The sequence below is a fragment of the Molothrus ater genome, chromosome 20 (genome assembly GCF_012460135.2).
Source record: "Molothrus ater isolate BHLD 08-10-18 breed brown headed cowbird chromosome 20, BPBGC_Mater_1.1, whole genome shotgun sequence".
In the NCBI taxonomy this organism is placed as follows: Eukaryota; Metazoa; Chordata; class Aves; order Passeriformes; family Icteridae; genus Molothrus; species Molothrus ater.
This window is the reverse complement of record NC_050497.2, coordinates 5,454,765-5,467,016: the sequence shown is the minus strand read 5'-3', so window position 1 is coordinate 5,467,016 and position 12,252 is coordinate 5,454,765. Positions and strand designations below refer to the sequence as shown.

Sequence of the window (12,252 nt, the reverse complement as noted above, 5' to 3'; positions counted from 1 at the left end):
TTGCAAAGCTCCTCTGTATCACCTGAGCCAGAACCCAGCAGTGAGAGGATAAAATTCTAGAAATACTGGCAGGCACCTTGGCCAGGAGAACAGGGCAAGGAAAGGCACTTTACAGCAGGGCTTCAGGGGCAGCTTTGTAATGTGGGTTACAAAATCATGGCTCTGGTTGATACTCAGCCTTTCAAAGACACTCCCAGTCTTTTTGATGACATTATCCTTAGGAGATCACACATTTTACTGCTGTGGGGAGCAGATTAAGAGAAATGTGCTTTAGGATTTAAGTGACATAGGGCGAGGGGCTTGCTGGACCAACTGCCTCCAAATTTAAACCTTGATTTGGTTAAATAATTAGGTTTAAGCATGTACATAGCTGTCACTAGCTGGATGTTAAGCACATGTCCAAGTGCTACACTGAGTACAGATGAAGGGAAATGAGCCTGGGCTCACATGTCCAAATTTCTTCTCCTTAGGGAAGACTAGAAAGGAAATAACATTTGAGGAAGATTGTTCAGTATCAGTTTGGTGGAATAAACAAAGACTTGTGAAGGAACAATAGCTCTGTCAGGACTAAAAAGAGGGTTGCAATTTTTAAAAAGCTTTTCTTTTTAAAATATACATATCTTGACACTGTGAAAGCTATCACAACATAAATGCAGACCCCAAAAAGTCTCCATTGTTCTTAACAATCAAAACCATATTTGCTATTTACGGTTCCTTCAAAAGCAGAATAACTTTAATGAAGCATCCACAAACAGAGCTCATGGAATCCACAAACATCTGGCAGGGGCTGCATTCATGTTTCCACTCTGAATTGAATTACATCCCTTCTGTGAGCTGGGATAGACAGAGGGTGATGGCTGAAATTAAAGCTGGGGGATCATTTCCCCATCCTGAGTAAAGCAAGAGCTGCAATCAGAGGAGCACGTAAGCAAACATAGGATGCTGTGTGCCTGGAATATCTTCTGAGGATATGAAGAGAATGAAAATGTGAATGAGAGAGATTTGAACCAGAAATCCTCCAGGCAGGAGATCTGGTTCTTACTGACTTCCCTGCATCAGATCCACTGAAATCTGTAGAATTCCACGGCAAAGCCCAGGTTTGTCCTTCTTGCTGGGGATCTCAAAAAGTGCATCTCTCTGCCTCACAAATTCTGCATGGATGAAATCACTGCAGTGCTCAAAAAACACCAGATCTCCACCACAGCCCAGCCCAGCAATGGGAGCTGAGAGCAGGAGCACCAGCAGCAGATCCAGAGGCTCAGTCCTTGCTGGTAGAGCTTTAGGCAGAGTTTTACCCAGTACTGGTGTCCTTAGGGCAAGACCAATTCCTCAATGGTCCCTTTTCCCCAGGCACTGCCTCCTTTCTGCCTCAATGCTCTGCACATCCTGAGGTGACTTTCTGCAGGCACTGCAGCCTGTCAGGGTACAGCCACTGCTGCATTCCTGTTTGCAGGGCTGGGATGCACTCTGAGGTCTGGCCCCCTCTGTGGAGGCATGTCCAGAGGGAGGGAGTGGCACAGGACCTGCTGGGCTGAACATCTGGAGAGGAAATGGAAAGCCAGGCCATGCAGCTGAAGGTCTCTGCTGCATGATGTGCCATTCTGAGCATGGACAGTGCTGGTGGCAGCTGATGTTCCACAGGATTTCTCTGGAAGGTTTGACACCCTCTCTCTGGATCCAGCTACAGCCAAAGGCAAATCCCTGATGTCCCAGGCAACCTCCTGTCTTGGGAGCTGAATCCAGCTGTCCTTGTGGGCTGGGGACTTGAGGCCAGCATGGATGTCAGAAGCTGAGGAAGGTTTATATGAGGGAACCTTGGACAACCCCAGAGCCAGACAGTGCAGTGCCTGTGCCTGCTGGAAGGAGGAGGACAGGGATGGGGATGGGGATGGGATGGATCCCTGGCTGGCAGCTGGGAGGAGGCAGTTCCTGGACTCCTTCTCTGTCACTGCAAACATTAAAGACACTGGCAGAAGCAGCTGGTGCCCTGAGAGGACCCACCTCTCCCAGAGCCCTCACATTCACAGCCTGGATCCATCAGAAGGTGCTTCCTGCTCAGCCCTGGGCTGCACTTTTACCTTGGGGTATTTTCCACCATCCATTCAGAGCCTGGATGAAGGAACACCTCCAGTTTCTCACCCAGCATGATCATGGATGTCCCAGAGAGCCCAGTTAATCCCAGCTGGGCAGCACAGGGGAACCACACTCCCTTTGCAAGTGAACTCCATGGGCCTTCCCACCAAGGAGCACAGAGGAATGGGAGCTTTTTCTTAAAAGATGAACCCTGATAAACATCTGCCAAGCTTGGATGTAACTGGCATCCTTCTAGATGTGATTTTAAAGTTTAGAGCAGTTCCAGAGTACATAACTCCATAGTTACAAAGCTTCCTAGCTGGTTATTCCATTTTCTTTTGCTGGTCCCATCTATTTGAAGAAAACATTCACTCTGGCATAGGGAAACACAAAATTGTTGGCTGTCCTGAATCCCCCAAGCAGAAGTTGCAGGAGAAGCAGAGAGTGGGAGTAGGTAAAATGTATAGTTTACTCCAGTGTGTGCCTTTGAAAATGAAACATGGAAACAGATCCTTGGAGGGAGAAATGCAAAATATGTTGTTGTTGGGGCCTTCAGCAGAACTCATGTGTGCTGGCTATTAATACTTTGTAAAGCAGCTGGACAAGGAAAAACAACCCAAAGCAGGGATGCTGCTGCAGTAAATATCCCCTTGGAGAAGAAAGACTGAGGAGCTCAGTGGGATGGGGGCTGGATGTCAGAGGCAGGAAAACAGGCAGCTTTGGCAGGTCAGGAGGTCACTGTCCCACCAGCTGTCACCCAGACAGAGCAGGGAGAGCCACACAGGAACTGACTCTGGGTGTCTGTGAGCTTTTATGGAGGGAAATGTGAACTCACTGCACTGCCAGGGGTGCCAGGCAGTGGCACCCAGCATGGGCTGCTCTTGCCAGGCAGGGTGAGGAGTCACCTGTGCTCACACGGTGGTACTGGGAGGTACACATCAAATTAGGGCTGGAAAAGTCCTTAGAAAGGCACAGGACATGTTTATAATTTGATCTAGTGCCAATGCAAGGCACACCTTCCTCACATGCCTGGGGAGCCCTGCTGGGAGGTGCCAGTCCTGTGGGATGGAGGGGAACACATGGGTAGAACAGCCCAGCTCTATTTCTGTCAGCCCTGTCTCTCAAGTCTACGTCATGACATAACATTTCCTCCTTCATCTGCCTCTGGTTATAGCACAACACTTCATATCTCAGCTACTTTTCCTCCCACAGCAACAAAGGCACCTTTTCTGCTTTTCTACCTGCACCCTTTCCCACAATTTCAGACAACTAAATCTTCATTATCCTCACCAGAAGCATCAATAAACTGTGTTTTGACATGGCAGGTAGTTGGAAAAGACAGGCTGGACCACTTCCATGATAAGCTCTACTCTGGGCACCCCTCTGCCCTTACACATCCTTTGCATCCACTTCTTTGGTAAGATTTGTTCAAGGACCTCTATGAGCAGCAGAAACATGTTTATGGAGGTGCTGCTCAGCTTCTGCTCATCTTCACACCCCCAGACCAAACCAGATTTAGCAGATTATTTTCCCAGTGTCTGGAAGAGGAGAGGGATGACAGCTCAGTGCTTACCCTGCGACCTTTCATCCCTCGGACCCCTGGTGCACCCCGGGCTCCTGCTGGACCCTGCAAGGGGAAAAGGACACAAAATGAGGAAGGCAGCAGCTTTGGTGGGACCCTACATCCCTCTGTGATCTGCAGGGGCCTCAGATGCAGACCCTTGATCAGCAGATTGGTTCATTAAACACTTGCTAAAAAACATCACCATTTTTAATTGCCTATAAATATCTTTTTTTTTTTTTTTTGGTCACAGATTGTCTTTGGATTGTGAACATTTAGGCCAAAGATCCTGGCTGAGGTTTGCATGCTTAATGACCTGCAGGCTGTTATCTGTGTCAGTGGTGTGATGTGAAGAGAAGTTGAACATCCAGATTCCTCTCTGAATCTATTAAAAGCAGCTGTTTCTCAGCATCTGTTCAAAAATAATAATAACCAGGATCTGGTTTTTAGATGTCCAAATGCAAAATCAGACACCTCATCTTGGGTATCCAAGTTTGATCTTTTCAGCCAAATACTGACTTTATCTTTAAGTAACTGTTGCCCTGTTAATGCTGCATAAATATTGATACTGGCAGATAGATACTAATTTAATGTGACTGTTGGTGTTGTGGATGATCCTGTTCTTACAATTACAGAAGGATTCCAGGTTTTCTTTTAATCTGGGTTTGTACACACATGATTCATTAATGTGCATACAGAAAATGCAGAAAGCCAGTTTTTTTCCCTGCTAGAATATTTATCAGAGTAAAAAAAAATAAAGGATATATTTATTTAATATCTGTATCACAGCTTTTAAACCTGATATTTAAAGTTAGTGCCTTTCTGCTGTCAGAAAAGGAGACCTGAAAATGACACATTCACTCCTTGCCCTCTCAAACCTTCCACATCAAATTTGGCTGTTTACATGTTAATAGCTTTTACCAACTGTCAGCCCTGCAAACTCCACCAAAGATCAGAACAGAACTGGACTGTGATCTTCCTACTGCTCCTACAACTGCCATTTATGAGGATTTTGCTTTTGTGCATGTAAGCTCAGGATACAAATGCTGAGCTGTTCTCACTGAGGATGGAAAAGGCAGTTGACTGTAACTGTGTTTGTGATCACAGAACATCCCAGTTTTGGTAGTGAGGACAGTGGTGACTGGCACAGGCAGTGGATGTGTCAGAGGCCTGTTTTATAGAGATTTTTATGATAACCATGTGCTGAAATGAAATCCTTAGCTGGTATTTGGAATCTCCTCTGGAAGTCTCAGCCTATCCCAAACAGCTTATGAAAGTACAAGGACAGAGACATTCATTGTGATGGCAAACGTTGAGGGAATAGCTAGATACCCTGCTGGAATTCCAATGAACTATTTAGGAGAAGATAAATGACCTTTAATATTCCTATATATACACATTATCTCCAAAACTGTATATAAACAGAAAAGATGCACCATAATGGTGAGTAAGAAGAGGAAAAAGAATTCACAAGCCTCAGGAAGCTGAAACCAAGGGCAAAGTTTCCTACCATTGACTTTGCTCCCCATTTCCAATCACTTTTTGTTGAATTAATCAGCCATCACTGCTGAGGCTCATTCAAAGATTTTAACAGTTTAGGACAAACAAGAACTGCATGCCTCAGGTCTGGCTTGAAAGGCAAGTAAGGAATGTTTGGTGGAAAAACAGCTGGAGTTAATGAGTGGGGATTTGATATTAGGAGATTATTTGATTTACTGGCTCTGTGGGGAAGTTTGGCTTATTGAATTATGACTTTTTAAAATGCATTTGTGGAGCAAACATTTTGCTTGGATGAACTTGTTATTTGCCTGCAGGAGAAGAGGGAACTGAAGGAAGCAGAAGGACCTGGGGACAGTCTCAGCTCCCAGAGCTTTGCTGAGAGCTTTTGGTATCTCCACCTGCATCAGATGCCTCAGCTCTTTCTATTGTTATGCCCCAGTGAAGGCAGACAAAATTTGGCTTCACTTGAAGGTACATTTAGTGGTGCATGGGATGGTGCTCAGGGCTGGAGCTCTCTGCCACAGCACAGAAACTGCATCAGCCACGGGTGCTCACAGGCCTGGAGCAGGAGGGAGCCCAGTGCTCCAGCTGTCCCCAAATAATGTGGCAGCTAACATGATGGGAATTGTTAAAAATGAGACATCTACAGATACACAGCTGCCTCTAGGCTTCTGTCAACAGCAAGTGCTGCCATGAGGGGCCACAGAGCAGCTCAGTGCTGGGGGCTGTGGGTGGCATTGTGCTGCTTTTACTGCAAGGACCTGGGTGGTGCCACACTGCTGCTCCCCAGGCAGAGATGGGCCACCCTGAGGTGCTGCTTGAGCTCAGATTTTCTCTTTTCCTCACCTCCACTCACTTGTTACTGCACAGTCAGTGCCCAGGCAGCAGCTGCCTGCAGCCAGTGCACCCAGAGCATCCTGGAGCTCCCGGCAGTGGCACAGCTGACCCTGATTTGGAGGCCACACCTTTGGCACTTCCTGGGCATTTCACTGCTGTGATCTTCCTCCCAGTCACCAGCACTGTGGGAATTCACACACTGAGCAAAATCCATTCCCTGCACCCACCCAGGGCTGCCTTTTTGTTGGCTCCAGCAGCTCTTGTGCTGCTGGGAGAGCCTGAACTACATCTAAGGAACATCTGTGGGAAACTGGAGCCAGGCTAAAATCTGCCTCCATGGCCATTGCATGCTCCAGCCACAGCTGCAGTGTGCCAGATGAGCCTGGCCAGATGGAGGGTCTGTCTGGGGGAGCTGCTCTGCTGCTCCTCTCATGCCAGCAGGGGCTTGGACCAGGCAGGATGGTCACGCTGCATGCCGTGGTCACTGTGATAAATGACCATGATAAATCACTGTGATGCATCACTATATCACATATCACCACACTGCCAACCAGTCCCAGCCCAGAACACCTTGAACTAGGGAGCTTGTGTTCCTGCCAAAAGATTGAGGCTGGATTGTGATATTTGCATCCCTCCTTAGGAGTACAAAATTTTGAATTAAGCACTGTGGGTTTTTTGTGTCTCTTTCCATGTTGCTCCCACCCATGTCCCATCCCTCTCCCCATATCTCTGGTTTGTATCAAACTCAAATAAACTGGAATACAGCTGCTGACTTAGCCCATGCATGCCCAGGATGTGGTGTTACAAGGTGATGATAGCCTTTACTTACTGTTGGTCCAGGGATCCCAGGAAATCCCACTCCTCCTGGCATCCCAGGGTGCCCCTAAAAGGGAAGGCAGAAGAAGATGCTTGCTGTGAATGTCCACAATCTGCACAGACCTTCTTCCTCCCAGTGGGAAGACAGGAAAAATGGCATTGCTGGCTGCTGGCAAGGTCAGGCAGATCTGGTATTTGTCAGGGTAAAATTGCTCAGGGGCAGAAGGAAATGGCCAGGCTGTCACTAGCCCAGCTCCAACCCAGCCAGTGATATCAGCAGCAAGATTTTCTGAACAGCCCAGAAGAGAATGGGCTGAATTAATATGAAAATATATCTTTGGGTCTTGTACTAGAGTAGACAGGAAACAAATGTCAGAGAAGACAAGATCCAGCTGAGGTCCCCACTGTTAAATTCCTAAACGTAGTTCCCTGAAAGGCAGAGCACAGCAAGGCACAGTGACTGTGATGCCCAAGCATTCCCAGCTGCCCTGGTCAGTTTGGACAGATCCTTGTTGGTGGGCACTGCCTGTTCTACAGCCAGGATGGTTGGGAACAGGCACCAGCCCTTCAGCTCCTGGTTGTCTCCACTTGACACAGCAGACCCTCAGCTGATGGAGCCACAGAACACACCTCAAACCCCAATGAAGGGAAAACTGCTGGACTCAGCTGCTGGGGAGAGGCTACACCTCAATATCCACTCAAATGCCCATTCCCATCCCCACAGATAGGGGAAGAAATTGCAGCTGTTGTCATGAAACCCAAAGACAGGAGAAGCTGCACCCTTGGCTAGGACAGACAGAGAGGTGGCGGCAAGAGTGAGAGAATGCAGACTTACTCCTTACCATCGACCCCTTGACTCCTGGTGGGCCTGGGGGTCCCACTGGGCCACGGTCACCCTAGGAGAGAGACACAGGGAGAGTGATCTAGAGCAATGAAACAACTAAAAAAATCCACAAATTCACGTCTATGCCATCCGCTTTCTACCAGAAATGCTTCCAGTATTGCTCTCTTTCCATCCATCCCATCAGAGTAATGGAAGAATTGCAGGAATTAATCCTCCACATCCCAAGAGAGGGGACTTTACTGTTGACTTTACTTTACTGTACAGGCACATCACCTTCAATTCCAAACAGTGCTAGGGCTGATCCCAAGGAAATCTCCAGCCCTGCCCACCCAAGGCATGACATGCCTGTTCTGCAGTACCACAATCCCTGCACGTGCTGGCATTTTCAGAGCCATGGATTAGAAATCTGCTGTCACAAGACCCTGCTGAGAGCAGGGAATCCAGCTGGAAAAAACCAGAGATGCTGCCTGGTGCTTGCAGAGGAGACTGTGGGTGCTTTGGAGGAACTCCCTGTCCTCTGGCTCATACTGAGACCACAGTGCCAGCAACAACAACCTGGAGGTCTGATTTATGAGGGGCTCAGGGCTGGATGACTCCCCAGCCCACCTCAAAGATAGGATCCCTTCTAAAACAAGCAGTTAAAGAACTTGATGTACCAAAACATCACTTATTCATTGCAAAAGTCTTCTTTATCCCCTCATGCAGACCATCTCACTTTCCTTGAACACGTCCTTGACCCAAAAGTAGGAGACAAGAGGGTCAAGCCCCACCAGCACCACCACAACCTGCTGATGTGAGGATGACACAAAGGTGTGGCTTTAGCAGGGGGACATCAACAGCTCCTTCAGGAGACAGTGGCAGTTCCCACACAATTACCTGTAGTCTCCCTGCAGCCCCAGGGGTGCACTGGGAATTAGGTGTGTTAGGTTTGTATGCTCAGGGGGATGAGGAAGGAGGATTTAGCAAACGCTGCCAATTAGTTTACGCCCAAAATCTGACCTACCTTCCAACAGCAAAAAGTGTAAGGGGAAATATTTTCTGGGCTCTAAGGAGCTTATTAAAAACAAACCCCAGAGTTTGTGTTGTCACCAGCTGGCCCTTGCAAACCAATGTACGGATTTTTTTCTCCCTGAATGGATGGATTTTATTAAGTGTGTATTAACTGTATTGTTCTCTTTGATAATCTTTGGATTCTACTGGCTTCAGTCTTAACTTTTGCAGCTCTCAGGATGGAGATTGCTGACTCAGCTATGTCTAATGAAAGCATATTTCCCACTTCATTTAGCTCATAAGAGCGTAGTAAGCTGTAGGATACTATGCCAACTGGAGGCCTGGTTGAGGTTTTGATTTGATGATAGCTATTTCTGTCATCCCTAAATTTGTCCTGGTAGAGAAGCCTGATGGAAACCCCAGCTGTGCTGAGGATCTCCAAGGGCAGATTTTCAAAGGACAGCCTGGGTTTGCCTTGACATTGATGTAACATCATCACATTACAGAGCTGATCTGGAACCTGAGGAGACTTCATGTGGTCAAGGCTTTGGCATGGAAAGCACAGGGACAAATTTGAACTTAATGGAATGGAGGAAAAGATCTTCCCACATCTCCTGCATGGCAAACACCTTATTCTTCATTCAATTCAGGGCTGCAGCTGCCAATGAGACAGCTCACTCAGGCACCAATTTTCTGCGTAACCACCCTGGACACATCACTCTTTATTCTCTAAAACACAGCCCACATCATGTCACTCTTTTTAGTTCTTGTGAGCCTTGACAGCTTGGACTGAGACTGACTCTGCTACTGCCCCACTGGGGCCCACAGGACAGAAAGGCCTTTCCAAAGGCTGCTGTGGACAGACAATAAAATGGATCTGCAACAAACACAGTATAACTGTCACAGAGTCTTTACATCATTACCCAGAGGACAGGGCTTGAAGCAATAAAAGTGAGAAAGAGAGCACTGATGTGTGGAATGCATCGTTTTATGCTCCTCGCTATCTTTACGGCCGCACTGTGAATAATTAAAGCACCAATGAAAACCAGCAGCGTGCGAGTGAGGTACAATGAGTGACACAGATGATTTGTCTTTGGGAGCTGCCTCTGAATGAAAGTTTACACTCTAATAGAAAACAAATTAACGTCCTTTTAGGTTTTTATGTGAAATAAAGCCCTTTTTATTCCCCTGGAAGAGGTTTGTGTCTGTAGTGTACACAAGAGGGCACCAGCCCTGAGTGTGCCCAAAGCAATCAGGGCAGCCAGATGGGATGGTCCTCACCAGATAAAAAGGGAAATATTTGGACCAGCTCAGATGGGTGGCTGCACTCTTGTACACCTGAGAAATTGCTCAGACCTCCTGTTCAATGCAGGCTCAGCTCTGGTCCTGCATGGCCCCCTGGCAACCCAGAGGACTGCTCAGCAGAAATCTGTAACCTCAATCCCATGGACTCCTCCCATGACCAGCAATACAGGGCTGATGGATCTCTCATTCCTATAAAAACCAGAGCTGACTATTAAATACAAATTCCCTGGCATATTATGAATGGGGAAAGTTAATTTTTCAAAGAATATTTGACAGTATCTCCCTGGAGGGCAGCGCATGTTAATTCCTGAATGAGAAGTGGATGATTTTGGCCTGGTCCTAGTCTAGCTCAGAAACCCTGGACGTGCCTCATTCCCAGCTGGGTGTGGCACTCACATCACAACTTAAATCTCCACAACCCTTCTCCCACCCCAGCCTTCCTATCCTGCAAAAATTACAACAAAGATTTCATTGCAAGCAATATTACCTTTTCTCCTGCTATTCCAGGCTCCCCCACCGGACCAATGAAACCCATGAGACCCTGAGGAAAGAGAAGAGCACAGCTAATTTTCAGTTTTTATTTGCTGAGAAAGTAAACAGTTCCTTTGGTCCACCTTGCTGGTTGCAATAGCACAGCATCCCTCATCTAATGCTCAGTAATTCCTACTGGCTACCAGAGCGGATGGAGTTGCTCCCGGCCATGGGAATGTCTAACTCCACAGCTGGTTCTGCTTTAGGGGCCAGCTGGAACAGCAGCACCAGGATCTGCAAGAACCACAACACACAGAGCAGTGGATGAGTGAAGGAAGGAAGGCTGAGTCCATAGCGTGGCTTTGTTCCGTGAGCTTTCCCCAAAACAGCTTCCCCAGGAGCTCCTGGGTTGCACAGAGACAGAGACCCACCATCATTTTAGCAGCTGGACTGGGTAGGCTTCTTCTGGGTTAATCCAAGCTGCCTCAGCCCTTTGTGCAGACTAATTTTGCCCTGGATAGTGTTGTGTTGGTGGGATGCCAGTAGGAAATAAAGGTTCCTGCAGCCAGAGAGGCCAGCAGGGCAGTAGATCTCACACACCACTCAGAAACCATCTTGGAACAAACCTCCGGTCTAAGCTCAGGGTTTAACAATGTTCGGGATAACGAAGAGGCAAACAGAGCTGCTTTTAATTAGGAAGATGGAAACAGATGCAATCTCAAGAGAAGATTCCTGAGAATTAAGAAAAAGCAACCTCCCTACCAGCTCCAGTGGTTTCTGGCTCTGGAGATGCAAGGGGCTGTCCCCTCTGCCACTGCAGGCACTCGTCTCCTCTGTGCCATGATGGAAATACCAATTAGCCATGGGATGACAGCTACAAACAGAAAAGCTCCACACATCCTGTAGGGGTGTCACCAGCCTTTCTGAAGTGGTCTTTGCTTAAAAATGGCATTTGTGTCTGAAGCTGAGGCAGTCCTGGAGCACAAGGTTGTCATCGTGGCCAGGCTGCACTGACCAGACACCCATGGCAAGCAGAGCTGGACTCAGCACAGATTGCCCAGTGCAGGAATCAGCTGGAGAGCAGAAAACTCTGCAACATCTGCCTATGCAAGGTTGCCACTGGGTGGCATTGCTGAGGGCTGCTGGATCAATTGTCCTTTCAGTAAGACACAAGAGCGGGTACACAACTGCATCCAGTTCCTGAATTTTTCCAATAGCCCAAGGCCACGAAGAAGGCAAATGTTATGGCAGAGAATGGCAAAGCAATGAGATGCAACAGGGAAATGCATTGCTAGGCAAAAATAGACAACAAAGGAAGAAGGAATACATCTCTTGTTCATTTCCAATTTCTTGGAAAACCACAAAACTCTTTCTCTCTCTCCTGGGAATATGGTCTTTAAGAAATTTCTGGTTCCTTAGGGCAGTCCCTGCAGAAGAGGGATCCCTGCTCTGCAGAAAGTGTTGGTCCCATTCAGAGCAAGACTGTTTCAAACTCCCTTCCAAGGGGTGCTGCATGTCCAAGCTCAGGCTTGAAGGCCAATCTTCAGACCCACTGTCCATGCCAGCATCCACCCTAAAAAGCCTCTCAGGAATCTGGTTCCTGAAGCCAGGTGTTCTGGAGATGCTTCTCAGGCTGGTGTTTTGCAGAGGGGTTTGCAGGGATCTGGGCACACCAAGAGCCCCCAACACCCTCCTGACACCCTCCCTTGCTGTCACAGATGTGCTCCTTGTTATGGCAGCTTGGGGAGAAACCTGCTGGCATGGCCAACACTGGTCCTGCTGCACAGAGGGGATGGAAGGAGAGCATAGCCAACATCTCAGCCCAAACCCAGGGAGAATTCTGCCTGTGCTGGTG

At 47.7% G+C, this 12,252-nt stretch overlaps 1 protein-coding gene across 3 annotated transcripts in view; it reads right to left on the bottom strand.

Moving 5' to 3' along the window:
• The window catches only part of COL27A1 (collagen type XXVII alpha 1 chain), a 143,236-nt gene that overhangs the window by 47,843 nt on the left and 83,141 nt on the right, over positions 1–12,252 (bottom strand). For all 3 annotated transcript variants that reach the window (XM_036393982.1, XM_036393983.1, XM_036393984.1), the window contains 4 exons: positions 10,414–10,467; positions 7,630–7,683; positions 6,801–6,854; positions 3,647–3,700 (listed from right to left, as the gene is read on the bottom strand). In XM_036393982.1, coding sequence (XP_036249875.1) covers positions 3,647–3,700; positions 6,801–6,854; positions 7,630–7,683; positions 10,414–10,467 — 216 coding nt within the window. The remainder of the gene's footprint in view (positions 1–3,646; positions 3,701–6,800; positions 6,855–7,629; positions 7,684–10,413; positions 10,468–12,252) is intronic.